General features: G+C 38.9%; 1 protein-coding gene across 5 annotated transcripts in view; it reads left to right on the top strand.

Moving 5' to 3' along the window:
• Positions 1–24,136, top strand: part of MYBPC1 (myosin binding protein C1) — a 90,184-nt gene that overhangs the window by 51,922 nt on the left and 14,126 nt on the right. For all 5 annotated transcript variants that reach the window (XM_033220902.1, XM_033220899.1, XM_033220900.1 and 2 more), the window contains 12 exons: positions 1,700–1,824; positions 2,985–3,090; positions 4,071–4,237; positions 6,047–6,209; positions 7,528–7,634; positions 7,964–8,097; positions 11,556–11,715; positions 13,050–13,154; positions 14,453–14,641; positions 15,525–15,659; positions 19,809–19,976; positions 22,549–22,637. In XM_033220902.1, the coding sequence (XP_033076793.1) occupies positions 1,700–1,824; positions 2,985–3,090; positions 4,071–4,237; positions 6,047–6,209; positions 7,528–7,634; positions 7,964–8,097; positions 11,556–11,715; positions 13,050–13,154; positions 14,453–14,641; positions 15,525–15,659; positions 19,809–19,976; positions 22,549–22,637 (1,648 nt within the window). The remainder of the gene's footprint in view (positions 1–1,699; positions 1,825–2,984; positions 3,091–4,070; positions 4,238–6,046; positions 6,210–7,527; positions 7,635–7,963; positions 8,098–11,555; positions 11,716–13,049; positions 13,155–14,452; positions 14,642–15,524; positions 15,660–19,808; positions 19,977–22,548; positions 22,638–24,136) is intronic.

The raw sequence follows: 24,136 nt of genomic DNA, 5'->3' as shown, positions 1-24,136 counted from the left end.
GGTTATATGTGATTATTTCAGAGTATTGCCAAATTTCTCCCAATTTTAAAAAATAAAATTGAAAAATAACTTGCAATCCGTATTTGATATGCCACCTGGGAATCACATCTTATAATTAGATGACTTTTGCTTTTCCAAAATAATAACTATATTTAATAATGGGTGAATACCTTCTATTTTCAATTCAGGTACTGTTCTGAGCACTTGCAATATTGCATCTAAAAGGAACTCTTTAATGTTGAGATAAAACAAAATGTGGGTCTAAGCCTGTGTTTTATTATTTTTTGGCCTTCTTGCAAATGGAGACAGACTAAAGACAGACTAATCCCTGATGTCTAATAGTATCTCCAGTCTATTATAAAACTACTTTGCAGAGATCCTGCTCAGCCTGAGAGATTTTCAACTCCAATATATTTTTTCAGGTTAACAGGAGCCATGTGTACATTTATAAAAGATGTTAATCCTGGAAAGCTGTTACTTCTGGAGTACAACTAGGTGGTTTCCAATTCTTAATGTGGTCATGCCACAAGAGTGACTTTGAGATGATAACATTTATATCTGGTGTAAAAATCTCTTGAAGATGGCCTGAATTTACCAAAAACATAATTTTAATTGGTTATCTTCATGTAGAAAATATTTTTAAATATCTTGTTCTTGAAGGCTTCAATTTGAGAAATTCCCAAAGCAGTTATTTTCTAGTCTATTTTAATCCCATAATGTGCTCCTCCATAATACAGATCGCAGATAATTATATTTTACAATCTTCTTGGCTTCTAGTTTGTTTCCAAATACTCACATTCTTTCTTAGTAGATGTAACTGTATGATAGCACCAGTTCTTAAGCTCATCTAAGAGAACATCACATTCGACAGAACTACTGCGTGTGTTTGTGATTATATCACATTATTTCTTAAATTGTATAATCATTTATTCACCCAAGGAGATCTACTATACCACTGGGATAGGCAATGAATAGATCTTATTCATACATCAATGAATAAGATCAAGTCTCTACCCACCTATAAAGCACATGAATTGGTCAGTTAAAGAATGTACAGAGTTAAAAATCTCACACCCTCAGCCAACTCTATCTTCCAACAGTGGGTTAAAAAAATTAAATAGCAAATATGTGAGTATTGATTTTTATTTGAAATAAAAACCTTATGTAAAAGAAAATTATAATGGAAATTAAATAGTATCTATAAATATGCTTATATATTGTGCATTATAAAGATAAAAAATTTTTTTTTGTTTGATGTTAAACTGTGTAAGATATGATACCTAAAGAGCAGATCAAAATTATATCCCTGCTGGGCACAATGGCTTACGCCTGTAATCCCAACACTTTGGGAGGCTGAGGCAGGAACGCTTGAACCCAGGAGTTCGAGACCAGACTGGGCAAGGTGGTAAGACTCAGTCTTACAAAAAATAAATTAGCTGGGCCTAATGGCCCACACCTGTGGTCCCAGCCACACAGGAGGCTGAGGCAGGAGGATCACTTGAGCCCAGGATGTCGAGGCTCCAATTAGCTATGTTTGCACCACTGCACTCATGCCTGTGCAACAGAGCAAGACCCTGTCTCAAGAAATAGATCCTTGACTTTCAAACATTACCAAATTATAAGCCAAATTTGCTGGAAATAAAGAAAAGAATAAAATCACATTCACAGACTCTGTTTATTTTCCTCCTATTCAAAACAGATACATCTTTGAACACAAAGGATGCCAGAGAATCCTGTTTATCAATAACTGTCAGATGACAGATGATTCGGAGTATTATGTGACAGCCGGTGATGAGAAATGTTCCACTGAGCTCTTCGTAAGAGGTAAAAATGAAATCTCTTATTGTGGTCACCAGGAGCTGTTGGCTCCTTCTCCCAGGGATAATGATTAAAGTGAAAGCAACTGAGGCTCCTCTACACTGGCAGCTATTATGGATCCCAATGAGTCTTCTGGTTTGTTGAAGACTAGAACAGCAGAGGGGAGAAAGGAAACCTGCTGAGTACAAATGCCTCATGATTTTGACTCAAGTCAAGCACTATTTTGCAAAATAATTATTCTAGTTATAGCTTTGGAACCCAACAGATTTTACTGGATAATCCCTGTTTCACACACTCAATTGATCACATATAGGTTTCTCTTGAATCCAGCGTCATTAATAAGTGGTTGGCACCAAGCACACTGAAAATTATCATTTACTAAGACATTGTGAAAAGAGCTGGAGGGTGTGAATGAAGCCATGTCTTCCTTATTTTCTTTATGAGGCCTTCTGATTACAGACAACTCTGAGATCTCTGTCATTCATCTGGAACTAGGATCAAAGATTTGAGTTTTATATATTCTCCTTCATCAGAAATGTCTAACACTTAGTATCTTCTTTGCTAAAAGAATAATATTTGATATATGTTTTGTTTGTTCTTGAAAGCAATAATTTATTTGACTTGGAGAGTTATGAAAAAATTGGGAAAATTTACCCAGGGTTGCCTGCTATTTATTTTGCCAAGAACAGACATTGAAAAAAAAGAAAGAAAGAAAATTCACAGCCAGGCATAGTGGCTCATGTCTGTAATACCAGTACTTTGGGAGGCCGAGGCACGTGATCACTTGAGGTCAGGAGTTCAAGACCAGCTTGGTCAATGTGATAAAATCCCGTCTCTACTAAAAATACAAAAATTAGTTGGGTGTTGTGGCAGGCACCTGTAATCCCAGCTACTCAGGAGGCTGAGGCAGGAGAATCACTTGAACCTGGGAGGTGGAGGTTGCATTGAGCCAAGATCATGCCACTGCACCCTAGCCTGGACAACAGAGTGAGACTCTGTCTCAAAACAAGAACAAAAACAAAAACAAAAAACTCACTTACTGTTATCACCATGTCAACCATAGATGTTGCTTTCTTACTGTTGGGTTTTCATCTGTGAACAAATCAGGGTTCATGGGATAGGCTTTGGATATTTAATGATTCTGATTTCCCCTTTTTGTATACTAGAGCCTCCAATTATGGTGACCAAACAGCTGGAAGATACAACTGCTTATTGTGGGGAGAGAGTGGAATTAGAATGTGAGGTGTCTGAAGATGATGCCAATGTAAAATGGTAAATAGCCTTAATGAAGTCTGTCCATTTTTAATAGGCAAAAAAAAAAAAAAAAAAATTGGACCTTCATAGTTGATAGGACAGGAAGACAAATAGCTTTTAAACCTTTGAAAATAATCTCCACCTCATTTGAGTTAGTAGAGATGGTAAATAAAAGTATACTAACATACTGGGGTTTTTCCACTCGTGAGACTGAAAACAGAACCAGAGATATATGTGAGCAAGCATGTAGGGACGTAGGTACTTACTACTAAGTGGATGATTCAAGTTGTCCCAAATCTGTTTGACCCCAAAGCCTATGGTGCTCTTAACCTTTATAGCAGGCTTCCTCTCACTATCCCATATTGGCAACTTACATGAAAAAACATATTTATTTTTTTTCATGTAACCCCTAGTCACTTTATTTTCATAGTACCTCAGGGAAAAAACATTTAGGCTGAGAATCACCAATTGCTTTTAGAAACAAAAGCTTATTTGTTTTGCTTAGGTGGGGAGTGTTTTCTCAGGTTCCTTGTGAGTAACCTTAAAATTAAAAACTAGAAATTTTAAATCTTAAAATGAAATGTTATATTGAAAGGTACAGTAAATTACACAGCAGGATTTGTAGTTATTGGTACGGTGTAATTGTTCATTCTAATAGAGAATCATAGTTACCTTTAAAGTGCATTAAATGATATTCTTACTAGTGTGCTTCAAGAGCCTCCATGTGGGTAATATCCACTCTTAGCAGTTGCACCTGATTCATCTTGAGTGCGAACAGGTGGCTTGTGTTCTTTTAACACAATTTTGTAGACAGTATTTGTTGCATTATGAATCTACTGATAGATACAGAGATTGATTCGTACATTTTTTAATTCAACAAATAGTTCTTGTGTGTCTCATATCTGCCAGAAATTCTTCAGGATATTGCAACAGGCATGATCGACAAGGTATTTTTCCTGAAGGATCTTTTATAAACCTTTTTTACTATTTTAATTCAGGTTTAAGAATGGTGAAGAGATTATCCCTGGTCCAAAATCAAGATACCGAATTAGAGTTGAGGGTAAGAAACACATCTTGATCATAGAGGGAGCAACAAAGGCTGATTCTGCAGAATATTCAGTAATGACAACAGGAGGACAATCATCTGCTAAACTTAGTGTTGACTGTAAGTAAGACTTCTTTAGATGTCTTCTATGTGGGCTTACTAATGATGGTTGTGTTAATTTGGTTTTAGAAAAGTTTCCATTTGATTTCTATTTGCAGTGATTTTAAGTATGTAAAATGGATTTCATTCTAGCTAAATGTCTATGTCAGATCAGTCAGGGTCTTTGAGGAAGGAACCACAACTCAATTTAATAGTAGAGCACCAGTATTAGGAAGGAAGTATAAAAATCACCTGCCAGAAAAGTTATAATTCCAAGACCATATAAATAGGGGATAAATACTTAGATATTATGTCATATCCTGATAATGTTAGCTAGCTATTCATCAAATAAACATTCAACACTCTGCAATTACATTTGACATGAGAAGAAAGTAATTCAAACCAAAAGGGTTTGGTTGAGAAGACTGTAAGAGCTCATTTCCTAGTAGGCTTCAGAGGCAAGAGAGAATTAACATACTTCCCTCAATGCCCTCTACTCCTAGTCAGTTAGCAATGGCAGAATCTTTCCCAATTTGCCATAAAAATTAAAACAGCAAATATCTCAAGATGATGTCACAAACAGAGTAGAAATCTTACTTCTGTATTTATTGCTTAGTCCAGTTGCAGTTCATATAATCATTGAATTATTCAGGATCACTCCCAATACATTCCTTATGCTTTATGGAACTGTAGTCATTTTAGTTTAACATCAAGAAGTCTTTCAGCCATAGACAGATCCTTATCTGATATTTGTATCCATTTAAAGCAATTACAATCAGTTCTGCTATTATGTAACATGAGCATTTCTAAAAATAATTATGCTCTGCAAAGTCATGCAATAAAAACCATAGAGTTTGTAGGGGAAATGGGATTATGGGTACAACACTCAATAATTTTGTTGGTTTATTAGTCCATTCTCATGCTGCTAATAAAGACATACTCATGACTGGGTAATTTATAAAGGAAAAAGGTTCAATTGACTCACAGTTCCGCATGGCTTGGGAGACCTCAGGAAACTTACAATCGTGGCAGAAGGGAAAGCAAATATGTCCTTCTTCACATGGCGGCAGCAAGGGGAAGTGCCAAGCAAAAGGGGCAAAAGTCCCTTATAAAGCCATCAGATCTCGTGAGAACTTACTCACTATCATGAGAACAGCAGCATGGGAGTAACCGCCCGCATGATTCAATTACCTCCCACGGGGTCCCTCCCATGACGTGAGGATTATAGGAATTACAATTCAAGATGAGATTTGGGTGGGGGCACAGCCAAACCATATCAGTCAATGACATGTTTTTTAAAAATATAATAACCTAATAAAAAGTAGTAGCACAGTTTTACACATGCTAAATGGTTGATAAATATTGTAATAAATATGGCACTTAATGTTGAAAAAGACCTGAGATTTGCTTACAGAAGTAATGCTGGAAGTGTTGTGGCTTGTGAACTGTTGTGAAGCAGTAGAAAGAGGATTATTCAAAATCTGATGAGTAGTTGTGACCTCTGATGTAAATGGGTGTGGCTTATGTCACATGGATGAACTGAGGTAGCTGATATATGTTTGAGGTGTGAGCCTGCCTGCGGATTTTGTGCATTCCTTGCTGGCTCATTTCAGCTGGATGCAATTTTCTGCATTCACCTGGTTTTTCTAAGGAATGAAATTGTACATAATCAAATGTGAAATTATCCCATAATATGTTAATTGCATTGGTACAACTTCTCACTTTCAAAACAAACATTGTAGTAGAGCTCACTATACCATTGTGAAATGCCACCATCTTGGCCTGTTGGGAGTTTGGGCTTGCATTTGTAATGGTCTATCATTTCTGCAGTGAAACCTCTGAAGATTTTGACACCTCTGACTGATCAGACTGTAAATCTTGGAAAAGAAATCTGCCTGAAGTGTGAAATCTCTGAAAACGTAACTGGAAAATGGACTAAAAATGGCCTACCCATTCAGGAGAGTGACCGTCTAAAGGTGGTTCACAAGGGAAGGTAAGTGAGCCAGGTGACCGGCAAATGAGGTTTGGTCCCTTTTCTACTTTCTCCGTTTTCTAAATTACATATTTGTTGAGGATGTTTGAAGGGTAGCCATAGGGAGATCATCTATTCCTGATTCTTTGCTTCCAACTAGCAAGAAGGTGTGATTTCTCTGTTGTACACCATGTCCTACTCATAATCCTGTATCTGTACCTCATACTATGGTACTTTGTCTATTCAAAATCCATTGACCCTTTTTCCATCTAAACATGAAATTAGAGGCCAGGCACCATGGCTCATGCCTGTAGTCCCAACACTTTGGGAGGCCAAGGCAGACGGATCACTTGAGGTCAGGAGTTCAAGAGCTCCTGGGCTACATGGCAAAACCTCATCTCTACAAAAAACACAAAAACTAGCCAGGCGTGGTGGCATGCACCTATAATCCCAACTACTTGGGAGGTGGGAGGATGGCTTGAGCCCAGTAGGGCGAGGTTGAAGTGAGCTGAGATCACACCACTGCATTCCAGCCTGGGAAATAGATTGAGAGACCCTGTCTCTAAAATAAATAATAAATATGAATTTAGAGGAAAAATACTGAATTCTAATTGAGGACCTGATCAAATGGTTTAACTATCTCTAACCAATAAGTGTCACAATGCCTTCCCACAAATCTTTGTGTAGGGGGCATAATATCCTAGAACCTGGCAAAGATCTAAGGCAAGAGTTTAACTTTGAATTCATGGGCTTTTAGGATATCATAAATGAACTTTAGGAAGCCCCATAATTCTTGTGAAATTGTGAGAAAATTCTGTGTGTACAAAAATACATACTTTTTACACAGAAAGGATTCATAGTGTCCATTAGAGATTCACTGGTTTGTGACCCCAATAAAGTTAAGAGCTGTTGTTCTTAGAGTTTGGGATATAAAGTCAAAATCAATATTATTCTTGGCAATCTCTTGAATCTTAAAGTATAGCACCATTGATATGTTCTAGTTTAGCCTTTTTAAAGCTATGAGATTAAAAAAAGAATAATAGACTCTGCATATACAATAAGCAGATTGTATTTGTGGAGATAATTCCTTATTGTCCAAAATAAACATTTAATTTGAACCAATAAGTAGAATAATTAAGGCTTCTCATTCATTCTCTCTCTCTCTCTCTCTTTTTCTTTCTCTCTCTCTCTCTTTCTCCCTCTCTCTCTCTCTCTCTTTCTCCCTCTCTCTCCTGCACTACAGAAGTTAATCAGATAAAGGCCAAGTGTCTTTTCAGTTTGGGTCTTATATAGACTAGATCTTTGCAGTCTTAGAAATACCTTTTCCTTCTTTCCTTAGGATACACAAGTTAGTGATAGCCAATGCCCTCACTGAAGATGAAGGTGATTATGTATTTGCACCTGATTCCTACAATGTTACTCTGCCTGCCAAAGTTCATGTTATTGGTGAGTAGATAAAATAAGTCATTGCATAGTTGTGTTCTTTTTTGTTTGCTTTTGTTTACCATGGAATTATAATATATTCAAAACTAAGTGACATTTAAGGAAAAATACATCAATTGATATTAATCACCAATCAGAAAGATTGGTGACTTATACCAACACCTTACAATAAAATGGTTTTGCAAGGTGCCAGGCACCAACTATCTTGACTTCTCTTATATTCTTTTTGATCAGATAAAATATTGGTTACTACCATCATACAGCCAAACGTTAGTGCAGATATTCACACAGAAATGACTGTCTGATAACAAAGACTATGTTTAATATTCTAGATCCTCCTAAGATCATCCTGGATGGTCTTGATGCTGATAATACAGTGACAGTGATTGCAGGAAACAAGCTTCGTCTTGAGATCCCCATCAGTGGAGAACCACCTCCTAAAGCCATCTGGAGCCGGGCAGATAAGGTTTGTTTTATACTTGCACACAGTCACATGCACACACACATATGCATACACACTGCCTACTCCACCCCTTGCCCTCCATTAGTCAGATGAAGGGAGAAAACGAATAAATGTACAGCAGTACAGTACAGTTGTAATTCCTTTGAAAAAGAGAGATGACTGATTTTCAGGCAAATCTGATCATCATTCATTTACTTCTCATATTTCTGACTATTACATAGCAAAGCACATTTTGATGCACAGTGAAGAAAGCCTCATTTTTATTCTAATGGAAATTGGGGAGATGAAAAAGGAAATGAATTATTAAATAAATGAACAAAGTCACTTTGGATAGTAATAAGTACAAGAAGATAATAAAAGAGAATGATACAATTACAAATGACTGCATAGTCAATGGCAGCCTCTGTGAAGAACAAGGAACCCTTTATGCGAAGATCAAAGAGAAGAGATTTCCATATGGAGGCAATTATAAGTGCAAAGGCCAAGGGTAGAGAATGAGCCTGATGTGTTGGAGGAACAGAAGGAAAGCCAGCATGTCTGGGGCAAAGTGAATGATGGGGAGAAAGACAAATGAGGGTGAAATGGTAGAGTAGTGCCAGCTCATGTGTGACTCTGTGGCTTTCTACAAAAATAAAAGAAAAAAAAAAAGTTACATTTAAAAAGAAGACATGAGGCTGGGTGCAGTGGCTCACGCCTGCAATCCCAGCACTTTGGGAGGCTGAGGCAGGCAGACCACCTGAAGCTAGGAGTTCCAGATCAGCCTGAGCCTACATGGAGAAACCCCATCTCTACTAAAAATACAAAAAAATTAACCAAATATGGTGGTGCATGCCTGTAATTCCAGCTACTCGGGAGACTGAGGCACAGGAATCGCTTGAACCAAGGAGGCAGAGGTTACAGTGAGCCGAGATTGCGCCACTGCACTCCAGCTAGGTGACAGAGCAAGACTCTATCTCAAAAAAATTTTTTTAATGTTAGAAATAAAATAAAATGATAAAAAGCAGAGTGAGACTTCTACTTTCAACCATAATTGAATAACAGGAACCAGATTTACCTACTCACTTGAAATAACCACCAAAATAGACAAAATATATGAATAATGGGTTTCAAGACGTTGGACATCAGATCGTGAAAGACAGTGACTATGAAATATGATAAACAAATGAAGTGAGCCCTGTAATTGCCTCAAGCTTATTGCCATAAAAGAGTATCCAGGCAGTGGCACAAGAAAGGAAAAGCTGGGCAGAACCCAGTGGACTCCCTAAGTTTAGGACTCCCATTGCGCAAGGAGACCAAGGCAGCTAGAGTTCATAGGATACATACTATGCATACTGGAGGACAGTGCTACACAGAGAGTCCCCCTGAAGCTTGGCAGAGGATCATGCTCAAGTATTCAGCAAAGATCAGTGTACACTTATGAGGAAACTACCCAAGATTCAAGAAAGGAACATCTGAAAGGATTAAAGAGAAGTGGACTGGCACTCACACAAGGCCAATAGTAGTGCCTGTTCCCCCTAGCTAGACGTGAAAACCTCATCATTCACAGTGCATTGAGTAGAGTACTCGGGAAAGCCTTGCCTTGGTTGCAGGAATAATTAACCCTAGACTGAGTACTGTCATGGACCCACCTAATAAGTCATAAAAACAAGCCTAAAAGATTCAATCAATTTCCAAATAATTTAATTGCATTTCAAAACAAAGCTCAAGATTTATATAGGAATACAAAAATATCAAGCACCCAACATGGCAAAATTAGCAATATTCTGCCATCTAGTCAAACATTATGGTAGAGAAATAAGCAGGAAAACACAGCTCAAAATGAGGAGGAAAGTCAGTTACAGCCAACTCAGATCTCATATGTAAATTAGATTTAGCAGTCAAGTATATGAAAATAGTTGTTTTAACTGTATTCCATATGTTCAAAAAGTTAGGTGGAGAAATGTTAAGCTCTTCATTTGAATTAAATACAGAAAATTAAGTGAAAAAAGTGAAATGAAATGGAAAATATAAAAAGATCCAAATCAAATCACCTACAGATGAAAACAATAAAATGTCTCAGATAAAAAAATATGTAGATGGAGTTAATGGCTAATTAGACATTGCAGGTGAATTTGGAGACATAGCAATAGAAATGATCCAAAATGAAACACAAGAGAAAAAGTCCAAAATAATTTAAAGAATCAGTTAGACTTCCAATTTTCATTCTGGCATGTAATCAACTTAGAAGTTGCCACTCTAGCCTAACAACAAGTAAAAAGCTGGACAATCTGAAAAATTAGCAACTCCTCTTAGATATGTCAGAGAGTTGAGGATACAGGGCGAACTGCTGACATGTGAGAGTGGAGTGACACACTGAAGGTGTTCAGAGTGAAAACCCACCAACCTAGAATTCTGTCCCCTCTGAAATTCTCTCTCAAAAGTGAAGGAGAAATAAAGACTTTCTCAGACAAACAAAAAGGAAATTTGTTGCCAATGGATCTGTCTTGCCAAAAATGTTAAAAGATGTTCTTCAGAAAAAAGGAAAATAATATCGGTCAGAAACTCAGCTTCTTCAAAATAGAAGAATTAGAGAATTATTTCAGATATTCTTGCTGTGATCACAATCTTAGGTTGTTGAAGACTTATGAGTCCTAATACAGACACAAAAGAGTAGAGAGTTTACCTAGTAGTTAGTGACAAATAACCAGATTCTAAATTACTTTGACCTTCTCTCTTTTTCCTCTTTGTATATTGGCTGTTTATTGTCTTATAGAAGATACAACCTGGGAATCAGAACAATGTAATCCTTTTTAAATTTCAGGTTTAAGAAAGAAGAAAAAAAAAGTGAAAAATAGAAGAGGAAGAAAATAAAAGAAAGAAAATATGATAGGAGGTTCAACCTCACTCTGTCTTTACTTTGGGAATTAAGTGTTTACTCTTTTTTATTTTTGCTAGAAGAAGAAACTGGAAAATTGGCCTTGCAGCCTTCTTCAATCCTTTTCAGTATTTTAAAATTTTCCAAACATCTAAGAAAGTGAACAAATCATTATTTAGTTGCTGATAGGAGTTTGAGGGTTTCTAATTTCATAGACAGGGCCTCCTCTCCTAGAATGACATTTCTGCGCTTGTATTTTTAGCCCTCCAATTTTCTCTTGGGAAAGTTGGTGGCTAGTGGGCTTTGGGATCAAATCCCAATTCTGCTACTTCCTGCCTGTGTGACCTTGAGCAAGATAAGTCTCAGTTTCTTTATGTGTAAGCTGGTATAATAATACCTTGTCATTAGAGTTGGGGAAGAATTAAACTGAGAAAATATATAATAGGCATGAACAGTATATAGTTACACTATATAGTCTGCCAAATACACTATATAATCTATACACTCTACACTGTATAGTCTGCTGAATTCCTCAATTTATAAGACACTCTGAAGTAGCCCTTTTTTATGTGTAAATCATGCCACATTTTGTTTCTCTCCTTCTTAGGCTATTATGGAAGGCAGTGGCCGGATAAGGGCAGAATCTTACCCTGATAGCAGCACTCTGGTCATTGATGTAGCTGAAAGAGATGACTCTGGTGTTTACCACATCAATCTGAAAAACGAAGCTGGAGAGGCACATGCAGCCATCAAGATTAAAGTTGTGGGTAAGTCCTCTAGGTAAACACACTTCTAGAATCAAGCTGACATGTCAAGATTCAGAGTAGACTTTCCTTCTTTGTCCTTCCCTTCCATTTCCTTCCTTTGTCTTTCCTTTGTCTTCTTTTTTTTCTTGCCTAGAGGACTTATCATTGGAGGAAGAATAGCTAAGGTCAGCCATTTGGGGTTGCTGGTCATTAGCTCTCCAGTCATATTCCCTTTTGGTGCCCTTTAAACATCACTGAAACACAATTGCTAAATAACTTCCCACATCACAATCATTACAGAGGGATAAGATCTGCCTTGGTCCTTAGACAACTATCTAAGTGCATTTTTCCTAAGCCCAAAACTGAGTAAAATGAGTCTAGCAGATTACTACTGTTCCAAGGTCTGATACTCTCCTCTTCTCACTTTAGTTTCTCCTTAAATGACATATTTCAAATTGACCAAAAACTAAGGTCATTTTTATCAGACACCAAATTATATTTACAAGATATTGTGACTTGCCATTTCTGACTTGGATTTCTACCAGCCAACGTCTTGAGTCTTGTAAAACTCCTTGATTCAATTCTGCTGGAAGTTCACTTTGTAGTTAAAAACAACAACTACAACAACCACAACAACCATATTCAACATTTAGACAATAATTTCTTGGTTAACATTTTTCAAGGTAAGGAATGAGAGTTTTGGGTTTCACATGGGGCTTATTCTGTAATGCTGGGACACTAGTTTAAGGGATTTGGAGACATCATTATTTTTATTTGGAGTGAGGGGTGGGCTTATCTTCCCTTATCCCATATTGAGCACACATTTTTGCCCAAATTAGTTACTAACTTGTATTAGTCTGTTTTCACGTTGCTGATAAAGGCCTACTAGAGACTGGGTAATTTATAAAGAAAAAGAGGTCTAATGGACTTACAGTTCCTTGTAGCAGGGGAAGCCTCACAATCATGGTGGAAGGTGAAAGCCATGTCTTACATGGCAGCAGACAAGAGAGAGAGAATGAGAACCAAGCCAAAGGGGTTTCCCCTTATAAAACCAGCAGATCCCTTGAGACTTACTCACTACCATGAGAACAGTATGTAGGAAACTGCCCCCATGATTCAATTATCTCCCTCCAGGTCCCTCCCACAACATGTGGGAATTATGGGAGCTACAATTCAAGATGAGATTTGGATGGGGACATGGCCAAACCATATCATAAGCATAATTCAATAAACATGGAAAAGTCTCAGAAATAACAGTTTCTGTGATTATCACCAAGAAACGTATTTTCCTATTAACTTTTTTTTTCTACTCCCTCTTCCTTATTTTACTTTATCCTATTTTTTGTCTGCCACAGACCTCCCTGATCCTCCAGTGGCACCGACTGTGACAGAGGTGGGAGATGACTGGTGTATCATGAACTGGGAGCCTCCTGCCTACGATGGAGGGTCTCCAATCCTAGGTAACTGCCCATTGGTTAGTCTGTGTAACTGCCAGTACAGTTGTGTCCTCTTTACGCATCTTAGTACACAGCATATTTTAAAATATTGCATTTAGAAGAAAACCTGTTTTACTGTAACTTTATGTATTCAAAATGAAATATATATGTTGAGATGCTCTGTAATTACTCAAGATTTAAATAACTCGGATGAATATCATCTGATTGCCGGTTTTCTTTTTTGTTTGACATTTATACACACTAATTTTGAGGCAACTATAAGGCTAACTTCCACTATCCTAGCCAATGAATGTCTGATTCTACATGATTTTGTCTATGAAGAAATTTCTTTTAGAATTAAATAATTAGGCTGAGCGTGGTGGCTCATACCTGTAATCCCAGCACTTTGGGAGGCCTAGGCGGGTGGATCACTTGAAGCCAGGAATTCAAGACCAGTCTGGCCAACATGGTAAAACCCTACCTCTATTAAAAATACAAAAATTAGCTGGGCATGGTGGTGCACGCCTGTGGTCCCAGCTACTCGCTACTCTGGAGGCTGAGGTGGGAGGATCACTTGAGCCCGGGGGCGTGAAGGTTGCAGTGAGCCAAGATCACACCACTGCACAGCCTGGGCAACAGAGTGACACTCTGTCAAAAAAAAAAAAGAAAGAAAGAAAGAAAGAAAAAAGGAGAGAAAGAAAGAGAGAGAGAGAGGAAGGAAGGAAGGAAGGAAGGGAGGGAGGGAGGGAGGAAGGGAGGGAGGGAGGGACGGAAGGAAGGAAGGAAGGGAGGGAAAGAAAGGAAAGAAAAAGAAAGAAAGAAAAAAAGAAAAGGAAAGAAGAAAGAAAAAGAGAAAAGAAAGAAAGAGAAAGAAAAGAAAGAAAGAAAAAAGATGTAAATGCTTAGAAACATTTGCTTCCCCTATGCCATGAGAATTTTTTCTCTTTGCTAACAATGAGACTCATGAAACTGGTCATTTCCCCCTTCTTATCTTCCTTGCTGGGACTCAGAGTCAACTACATTGGCTCTGATTATATTGTTCACCTACAGTGACTAAGTTGCTATGGCTGACTTATCTGTGATCCATTTTTCTTTTCTTTGTAGTACAATTTTAATTTCTTAGTCCCATTATTTTCATCTATATTTTATATTAATATTTATATTCTCTTGGAATAAGGTAGGTTAAAAATATTTACATACATGTATGACTATTTCACATAGATTGATGACAAAATGCAAAATTTTAAGGACTTCTAATATCTGACAAAGTTTATTTTCAGAGACCAAGGAAAAACCTGAGTTTTCATTTTGCATACCGGCAGGATATTTTATTGAGAGGAAGAAGAAACAAAGCTCCAGGTGGATGAGGCTGAATTTTGATCTCTGCAAAGAAACAACTTTTGAGCCCAAGAAGATGATTGAAGGTGTGGCCTATGAGGTCCGCATCTTTGCAGTCAATGCCATTGGCATCTCCAAGCCCAGTATGCCCTCCAGGCCTTTTGTTCCTTTGGGTAAGTCAAGACAGATGAGTCTTTGTCATGAGCATCATTGCCCCCAGAGTATGACTGCTTTCTCTCTGATCCCTAGCTGAACAGGCCTGGACGCTTCTTAGAGTGATAGGTGGCAGGAGCTTGAAACAGTTAGGGACAATTTTATGTGTCTAAGAAATTAAAAAGTAGGTTAGGTTAAGTTGAATAGCTTCATAACATAGGCCCTGAAATTCATTACCATAATTCCATTGCCAACTGTGGGTGGCTCTGGTTGTCATTCCCCACTGAAAGCATGTTGCTGAGTCCATGGACATATGACTACTCTCCATTTGTGCTTCTGAAGGTATTAGCCTATTAATATAACCCAGCTTATTGTAAACAACTATCACTGAAACAAATGAGGTCAGTTCAACAGGCTACACTTGGAAACTGGTTTCTTTGCTTTACGGTCACACCTTAAATGTTATCTATTAAATCAAAAAAGTTAGTTCAGTGAAGGCAAAAAAAAAAAAGACATCTCCATTATTTTATGGCAATGAGGTAGTTTTTTCAATGGAAAGAAAATGTAATACAAGAGTTTGCACTTAGAAATTAGAGAGCATTGGGAAAATTACTCTAGATCATTAGATCCCAAACCTTGCCTTCTTCAACTTCCTTGGGCCTCCCAGCTTCCCACACCAGCCTCTCAATTTGGAAAAAACACATGACAGCATTTCCAAAATTCTCACATTGATTAGATCTTTGCCTGGCACACAACCATGCTCAAGGTGTCTTAATTGAATTTCATTAAGATGTAGGGCTTTTGTGTCTATTTTTATTTGTGTCCCCATTGATTTTATCACAGTTCCTGCACTATAGCTGTGTAGTAAATACTTTATTCTTTTCTGTCTCTTTTATCTTTAAGCTGTAACAAGCCCTCCTACTCTTCTGGCTGTGGACTCTGTCACTGACACGACTGTCACGATGAAGTGGCGTCCCCCAGACCAGATTGGTGCAGCAGGTTTAGATGGCTATGTGCTAGAGTATTGCTTTGAAGGATGTAAGTACAACCAGTAGATAAAACGAATACTGTCATCAATAGGTGAGCTATGTCCCTTCCCTTTCTTTTGTCTCTCTTCGTTGAGAATGCATCACCTTCCTACGAAAATAAGATCAAGCCAAATGTCATCCTTCTGAGATGTATACAAACTAAGCCCTTTTTTAGTACTCGGTGCTTATAAATTGATATCTCAAAAATACCTTGACTAGGCTGCCAGATTGGACACCATAATTGAACTAAGACATGGCAGGAAGAGATTGTAACAAAACTTCGGGGACTTCCACTTCTTAAACTGGTGGAATTGAATTGCACCACAGCAATATAAAAGTCTAGTTATGATGAAGCCAGTCGGAAATTCTAAAACCTATACTGAGCTGAAGGTAACTATCAAAAGGGTGGCCTATTTTGGGTAATAAAGGGAGACTACGTATTTGTCTAGTGATCATCACCTGCCTTCATCTAAAAATAAGATGAATTAAGAACCAGTCTTAGTTTTAAAGGAAGCAGCGTTAAATCCTCAAACATATAAGAAATAAGTTCAATATGTAGCAGTAACTTATCTCAGGAGTTGGGTATATAAAAATGTAATCAGTTTAATTTAGGAGGGGAAGAGAAACAAGGCCATAAATTTTTAAAATCACTGATAGAAATAATAGCAAAAGAAAAAATGACGGAAGAAAGTATGGGCCAGAATTACCTGAAAACCAAAAGAATGTGAAACTTACCAAAGTCCTGTTGTGTTTCTTGGTTTCTTATTTGCCATAACTAGAAAGGGATGACATTTGAAAATGGCTCTGGACTTGGTCTCCATTCTAGATGATGGTAGGTAAAGAATCACCCAGGAAACTTGTTCAGAACAATTCCACAAACAATAGCCCAAGACTTCACCTCCAAGAAAACTCTTTGGACACCAAACTTGAACATAGATCCTCCAGATGAAGGAAGGAGGTTACGAAGCACATTCGGGAAATCAGGAATGTGAACACAAGTGCACCTCCCCTGGAGGAAACTCGCTATGGAGAAGAAACTTCCTATGAAGAGAAAACTACTGAAAAAGAAATCCCAGGTGCCTGGATTGGGACACCTGTGGAAATGCTCACCTCTGTTCTGGAGGGAAGAAGAGGAGAGGGACAATGAAGTATCCTGATACCCCTCAATCCCTCTTGCGCCTACTCCACACACAGAGTCCTATGATTGGTTTCTCCAGGATTTAAAAAGCCACTAACCAAAAGCAGTGGAAACGTTGTCAGAAACTTCCCAGGGTTAACCCAGCAAGGGAAGGGGGTAGTGTCACTAATGCAACAAGTAAATTCTTGAGCACTTCAGTTTAATCCTCTTCCATCCCCCCGCCCCCATTTAAAAAAGTCATGAGCACTCCATTCTGTTTTTTATATTATCCAGCCAGCAGAATATCCCAATCTTATGTGTGATGTGGCCTTTGAGCATAAACCTTTTGTGTATGTATGAATCGAGCAAATTCTTTACTCTTTTCTTTCTGATAGGTTTAAAAAGTAAGAAGATACAGCAAAATGATAGATGGCTGTCATTTTGATGTTACCCACCTTAGATAAAATACAACGAAGTGTATTTTACATAATTTTGCGTGTGGTCTGTGTAGATACGTATGTATACCCGTGAATACATATGTATATGTACACAGTCATTATGTATATATTTTGCTGAGTAATGTTTTGGAATTAGCTTTCTATGGGAGTTCTCTCACAACGTGTATCTCTTTCTCCTTGCAGTCTTTTCTTATTTTCTTTATGTGGCTGCCGACTCTTCATTCTCTTTTAATGGCTATTGTCCTCCAGACTAATTTTCTATAGTGTTTAATGCTTTTAGAGACGTCAGGTTCTATTCTGTAAGAGAATTCTTTGTTTTATAAGATCGTGTGTTGTTTTGGACTCTGCCTTTCTCTCGTTTTTGTTTTGTTATTATTTTTTTAATGCCTGCAACATTTTCCTCTTCTTTGTTTTCTTTCTGCACTCGTTTGTTCTTTCCTTTCTTAGAAATTCTCCTCACGTGTTAAATAACGTACAGATTCCTTGCCCGTCCCCTGGGATGCCATCTTCTTTGTCTGTGTTTCCCCAATTAAAGTGGTTCCAATATGAAGAGATGGACTACTTTTGTTCCCCCTCTGGTCTTGTTTTGTCCTGTTTTCTCTTGAAATTGTCTCTTTTACTAGTTCTTCACTCTTCTGTACATGTTTTCTGAATCTCTTATTTTCACTTTCTCATCCACTGTCTCTTGACTCTGAAAATACCAACCCAGAAGCTCCCAAGCAGACAATGTGTTTAAAGATGTGTCTCTTTTTCAAAGACATAAGGAATTTTTATTCTCCACATGCCTTCCTAGCTGCCAGGATATTCTAGCTGCCTGCCCCTTCTCTTTGATAATCCTGGTAGGGTTAGAACAAGAGAGAGGCAAAGGTTCCAATGGACGGCCAGTCCAGTCCCCGATGCCCCCACTCCTCTCCTGATCCCGAGAAAGTCATCATCTCAAACCAGTGGGGTATGCCCAAGACCACCCTGTGAGTCACCCATGTGGGATGCAGGGACCCGGGCAGGCTCAATTTGTTTTCTTGACAGAGTTCATTGTCATGGGAACATGACAATGTTCCCTCCTTAGCTGCTGGGGCAGCCTCCAATTCTATTCAGAACTTGGGCCCTGGTAAAACAGGGCTGGCCTTATCCCAAGGGCCTGCACTCCCAGTCTTGAATGAGGGAACCCCACTGTGGGAGCACCGTGTTTCCTGGGGACCCAAGAGAATCCTCCCCTGCTGGGGTGGCAGAGACAGGAACAAGGATAGACTGTCTCACTGTGCGCTGCTCCTCTGCGGATTCCAGGACCTGCTCCTCTGTTTTCTTCAGGGTCTTGCTTTGTTCTTCTCTATCTCTTCTTCCCACTGCTGGAGGTGTCCCAGCCTCCTTTCTCCTCTTCTCTTTTCTTTTCTCTCCTCTTCTCTGTGGCAGGTGCCTCAGGACAGAACCCACAGTCTGCACAGAGCAGGCTGTGCTCTCCTGAGGAACCCCCCCTAACACCGTTTGGTCTCTTCCGTCACTGCTCTGAGGACAAATCTCTTTGCACACTTTGCATACTTTACTAACAGAGAATGCTGACTGCTGATACGATATTCTTCTAGTGTGAAAGTGGGTGTCTTTAATTAATTTTAATGACGGATTCTCAAAGGTACATCAGCAAAACAGTCTGATGAAAATGGGGAGGCTGCGTATGATCTGCCAGGTAAAGTATTCCGTGAAGCTCTCAAATTTTCTTACTATATTATAATGTTTCTGGGAATATCGAATGACCAAGCATGAAGTATACTCACCACACACACACACACACACACACACACAGATCCTTAGAGCTGGGGAGAGGGAGCAGTGAGTTACTAATGTGGGGTCAAAGTCTTCTTTCTTCCTATGGGCAAAATGCATACTAACTTTTAGATGCCGAAACATTTGTAAGGCCTGAATGTGGGGTTAAAATTCTCTTGTACACAAGCTGCCAAAAACTTTTTAAAATTAGATTTTGGTCGCAAGGTTAGAATTTTACCAACTCTTTATGAGGTATCAGCCCATGAACTGTGTTTTCTCTTTGTGATATAAGCTTTTTCTCTTCATCAATGTGAATAAATATGATCAGGTTCTCTATATCCATGTTAGTGTCTTACAACAGTAAATCAACCAAGATAAAAATGTATGATATGACTATAAAGGTCAATGTCTCTCATTCATAAAGATAGCCTTTTCCTGTTTTTCTGAACTTTAATGTGTATAGATGGCTAGCAATCATGATTGCATGAATCATTATAAAACCAAATTGGAATAAAACTGTTACAAAATTCTTGTGGACAGTTACTATTATTCAGGATATCTTCGTGCTGAATAAGAGGTTTTTCAGAAACAGCAGAAGCTTATAGTTTACTTTTCCTATTATTTATGTTAGCTATTTTAGGCTGTTTTTTATTTAACATGAAAAATGTCCACCCCTGTAGTCGAAGTCCAGACCAAAGTCATAATCTCTCTAAATGATGTATTATTATGAGTAAAATACTAATTTGGAGTTGACTGTAATGGTTAAGATGATTTTTTTCACTAAACAGCATTCCTCCTTCTTTTCCTCTTCTTTTATGGACTTCAGCTGACAACTGGTTACCTGCAAACAAAGATCTGATCGACAAGACGAAGTTCACCATCACAGATCTGCCGACAGATTCAAAGATCTTTGTGCGTGTGAAGGCTGTTAATGCAGCTGGTGCCAGCGAGCCCAAGTACTATTCTCAGCCCATTCTAGTGAAGGAAATCATAGGTAGGTGACAAGGCTTTCAAAATTTAGATTCCATTTTACATTGTTCGCTTTTTTTTTTCTTCAAACTGACTTTCTTTCTTGAAACCTCCTATTTTGTTGTTACTCCTTTGATATTTTGTTAATGCTTCCTAGGAGTTAGAACTTAACAAAACAGCTCTCTTCTGGCAATATGGGAGATCACCTTCAGGTTTATCTTGGTACTCTGAGGACCAGTTAGTTAACCTCTACTGGTTCCAGGAGCCAACTCTGGCTGGGCTGCCTATTCACAGTGGAGGGAGAGTATGTTAATGCAACCATGCAAACAATCCCTGCAACAACCGTGTGCCTCCAATGAATCTGCAGGGTCAGAACCGTTTTCATAATATTATGCATATATTATTTGTACCTTTCAATGTTTTGACATCTGCACTGATAGTATAAAAATGAAGATAAGTAAAACTATTCATACCTTAGTATGAAATCAGGTCACTGCCACGGAGTAATACGAGCCAACCTTGCCTTCCTCACCACCATGCATTCAACAGTTGAAATAAAAGGACCAGTTTTGCCTTAGAGTCTTTTTTTTTTTCTTTTTTATTGAGATGGAATTTTGCTCTTGTTGCCCAGGCTGGAGTGCAATGGCACAATCTTGGCCACTGCAACCTCTGCCTCCTGGGTTCAAGCAATTCTCGTCCCTCAGCCTCCCAAGTAACTGGGATTATAGGCATGCACCACCATGCCTGGCTAATTTTTTTGGTGTTTTTTAGTAGAGACAGGGTTTCCCTATGTTGGTCAGGCTGGTCTCGAACTCCTGACCTCAAGTGATCCACCTGCCTCAGCCTCCCAAAGTGCTGGGATTACAGGCATGAGCCACCATGCCTGGCCCTTAGAATGTTCTTAATGAAGCATAAAAATAATTAATTTTGGCTGAGCACGATGGCTCATGCCTGTAATTCCAGTATTTTGGGAGGCTGAGGTAGGTGGATCACTTAAGCCCAAGAGTTTGAGACCAGCCTGGCGAACGTGGCAAAACCACATCTCCACTAAAAATACAAAAATTAGCTGGATATGGTGGCGCACGCCTGTGGTCCCAGCTACTCAGGAGGCTGAGGTGGGAGAATCGCTTGAACCCAGGAGGCGGAGGCTGCAGTGAGCCAAAATCACGCCACTGTACTTCAGCCTGGGTGACAGAACAAGACCTTGTCTCGAACAAAACAAAACAAGAATAAGAATAATAGCTTTCATCAAATCTTGGCTCTTGAGTATGTTTTTTTTCTAGACTTGTGTGACAATGAAATGCAAAGTATGTCTGAACACTTAGGCTGCACACTGCAGTACAATGGTTTACCCCAGGAAAAGTACCGTACAACTGAGTTGGAGGATGAATAGATGACTTTTTTGCATAGAAGCTCCACTTTTACTTGAGGAAATAAGTAAGAAGAACTGCTTCATCCCTGTGAGCCTATGAGCCTTTGACTCTCTGCTCCTGATGGATTTGCAGCGACATGCTTTAGTATCTTCATGATGTTTAATTAATGAATATTAATACACAGTGGGCCAGGGTTGCCTATTATGTACTCCGCCATAGTCACACAAGGAGAAAGTTACTGTTAAACTCCAACAGAGTTTAAATAGCACCTAATAGCAAGTGCTGAGTGCTAATGTTTTGTTTTTGTTTTTTTCTGGTAAGGAAGAATGGACAGTCTTCCCAGCTAATGTGGTGCCTATAGATGTTTTGTGGAATGTTCCCTGGCAAATATACTCACTGTTAGAAACTATGAATAACCGGCCAGATGCAGTGGCTCATGCCTGTAATCCCAGCACTTTGGGAGACTAAGGCGGGTGGATCACCAGAGGTCACAAGTTTGAGACCAGCCTGGCCAACATGGCAAAATCCCATCTCTACTAAAAATACAAAAATTAGCCAGGCGTGGTGGCATGTGCCTGTAGTCTCAGCTACGCAGGAGACTGAGACATGAGAATCGCTTGAACCCAGGAGGCAGAGGTTGTGGTGAGCAATGCCACTGCACTCCAGCCTGGGTGACAGAGAGAGACTGTCTGAAAAAAAAAAGAAGAAAGGAAGGAAGGAAGGAAGGAAGGAAAGAAAGAAGGAAAGAAGGAAAGAAAGAAAAGAAAGAAAGAGAGAAAGAGAGAAAGAGAGAGAGAGAGAAAGAAAGAAAGAAAGAAAGAAAGAAGAAAGAAAGAAAGAAAGAAAGAAAGAAAGGAAGGCATAGAATGTATAAGGCCCTAAGAGAAAATGTATTTTTCTATAAAGTTGCTTTAGGCTTACTACAACAATAAAAATACAAAGTTGCAATAAAGCCAAGGATGTCAGGGATAAATTTTGCTGAGTCAAACTGTTAAACCATCTCTGCTTGAAGAGAAAACAAGACAAAACAAAACAAACAAACAAAAACCACACACACATTTTGAACCAGTTACCATATATTGTCTGTTAGTGGCACATCTCAGATTTCATTGCAGAGATATGACCACAAGGGTACTCTGGTGAGTATCATGCCATTTTGCTTTTGTAAGGCTATTTTCAGACACCAGACTGATTGCAAAATTGTGCTATTTTACCCTCACTCAGAGCCTCCAAAGATTCGCATCCCAAGACACCTGAAGCAAACCTATATCCGCAGAGTTGGAGAAGCTGTCAATCTGGTTATACCTTTCCAGGTAAGAGTTCAAGGCTCGCTCTTTTTCTCTTTCCATGGTTGGGTTAGTTTAGGAAGTAGGAAGACATGCTCTAGCATTTAAGTTCATCATGATTCAGGATTTCCTCAGAGGGAGAGGAGGTAAAGAAAGAAAGAAAGAGTGTTAGAGAATGATTAAGCAATCTCCTGCTATCAAAATAGAGAAATCTATAGAAACCATCATAGATTTTCTTTCTGCATGAGACAAATGAGATATAGTCTTGCCTGAAACTCAGGGACTATGGTGGGCAGGGAAGAAACATCAAGGAGATACCAAATGAAGAAATGCTTGAAGATTCTTTTGGTCATATATATTTGTAAAAACCCATGATTTTAAGTGAAGCTGTCAGTGTCACATTCAGGAAAACAGTGTGTGCTTAGTTCCCACGATGACCCCAAACCAAAATAATTTCAATAAGGAGGACAACTGAAATTTGAAATCACGATGACACTAACTGAAATATATGAACAATATTAAATCATTGTTCCAGCAAAAGAATCTGTTCCTCACAAAATTCACTAGTCTTCACTTACAATAGTCAATTTTGGTCTTACACAAATACACACACACACACCCTGCACCTCCCAACCCTTACTCTCCAGCTCCCTATTCATATGGCACCTCCAGACAGTGCTGTTCAATAGAATTTTCTTCAATGATACCAATGTTCTATATCAGCGCTGTCCAATATCATAGCCACTAGCCACATGTGGCTATTGAGCACTTGAAATGTGTAACTAGGAACTAGTGTGACTGGAGAAATAAATTTTTAATTTTCTTTTATTTTAATTAATTTTAATTTAAATAGCCACTTGTACCTTGTGGCTATTGTATCAGCCAGGCTGGCCTTAGAATGTAGGTCTCTACACACATTTGACACTCATACACACATACACATGCACACACACACATGCACGCACACACAGAGAGAAGTCTGTTCAAACCCAGGCTCCCATGAAACCAAACTAAAGGCATGGCCAATTCAGGCCATCCTCATTGCACTCTGGGCACAAACCTAAGGAGAGACATTGTGTACTACGTACCCCCGGCATGAAATCAGAATGAAAGCCAAGGAGGAAGTGAAGCGGAACACAGCCAAGGAGGAAGCGGGTGACTTGGCAAGGTTCTTCCTACTTTCCTTCTCCTGCAGCATCAAATAAAACCAGAAGTGGCAACAAGGCAGGTACTGGGGACCTAGCCCCAACCCTGCAGTGGGGCTGCTGAATCAGCCCTCAAGTCTCCACACCGTTCCTGCCACCACAGCTAATCCCAGCTCCCAGATCTGGTGGTCTGTGTGTTCTGCTTCTGTCCCTGAGTCTGAGAGAGAAAAAAATCATGAGAACAAGTTCCCCGTAGATCTGGCATCCCAGAGACTGTTCAGCCCCCAGGAAGGGAGATGAGACCAAAATGTGATGTTAGTATATTTGTGTAATCTCTAGAGTTCCCAAACATTTTCTCATTTGATCCTCAGAAACACCCTG

This window comes from Trachypithecus francoisi, unplaced genomic scaffold (assembly GCF_009764315.1).
Source record: "Trachypithecus francoisi isolate TF-2019V2 unplaced genomic scaffold, Tfra_2.0 Lachesis_group11, whole genome shotgun sequence".
Lineage (NCBI taxonomy): Eukaryota > Metazoa > Chordata > Mammalia > Primates > Cercopithecidae > Trachypithecus > Trachypithecus francoisi.
The sequence above is the reverse complement of the archived record's forward strand: the minus strand, read 5'-3'. Positions and strand labels throughout refer to the sequence as shown.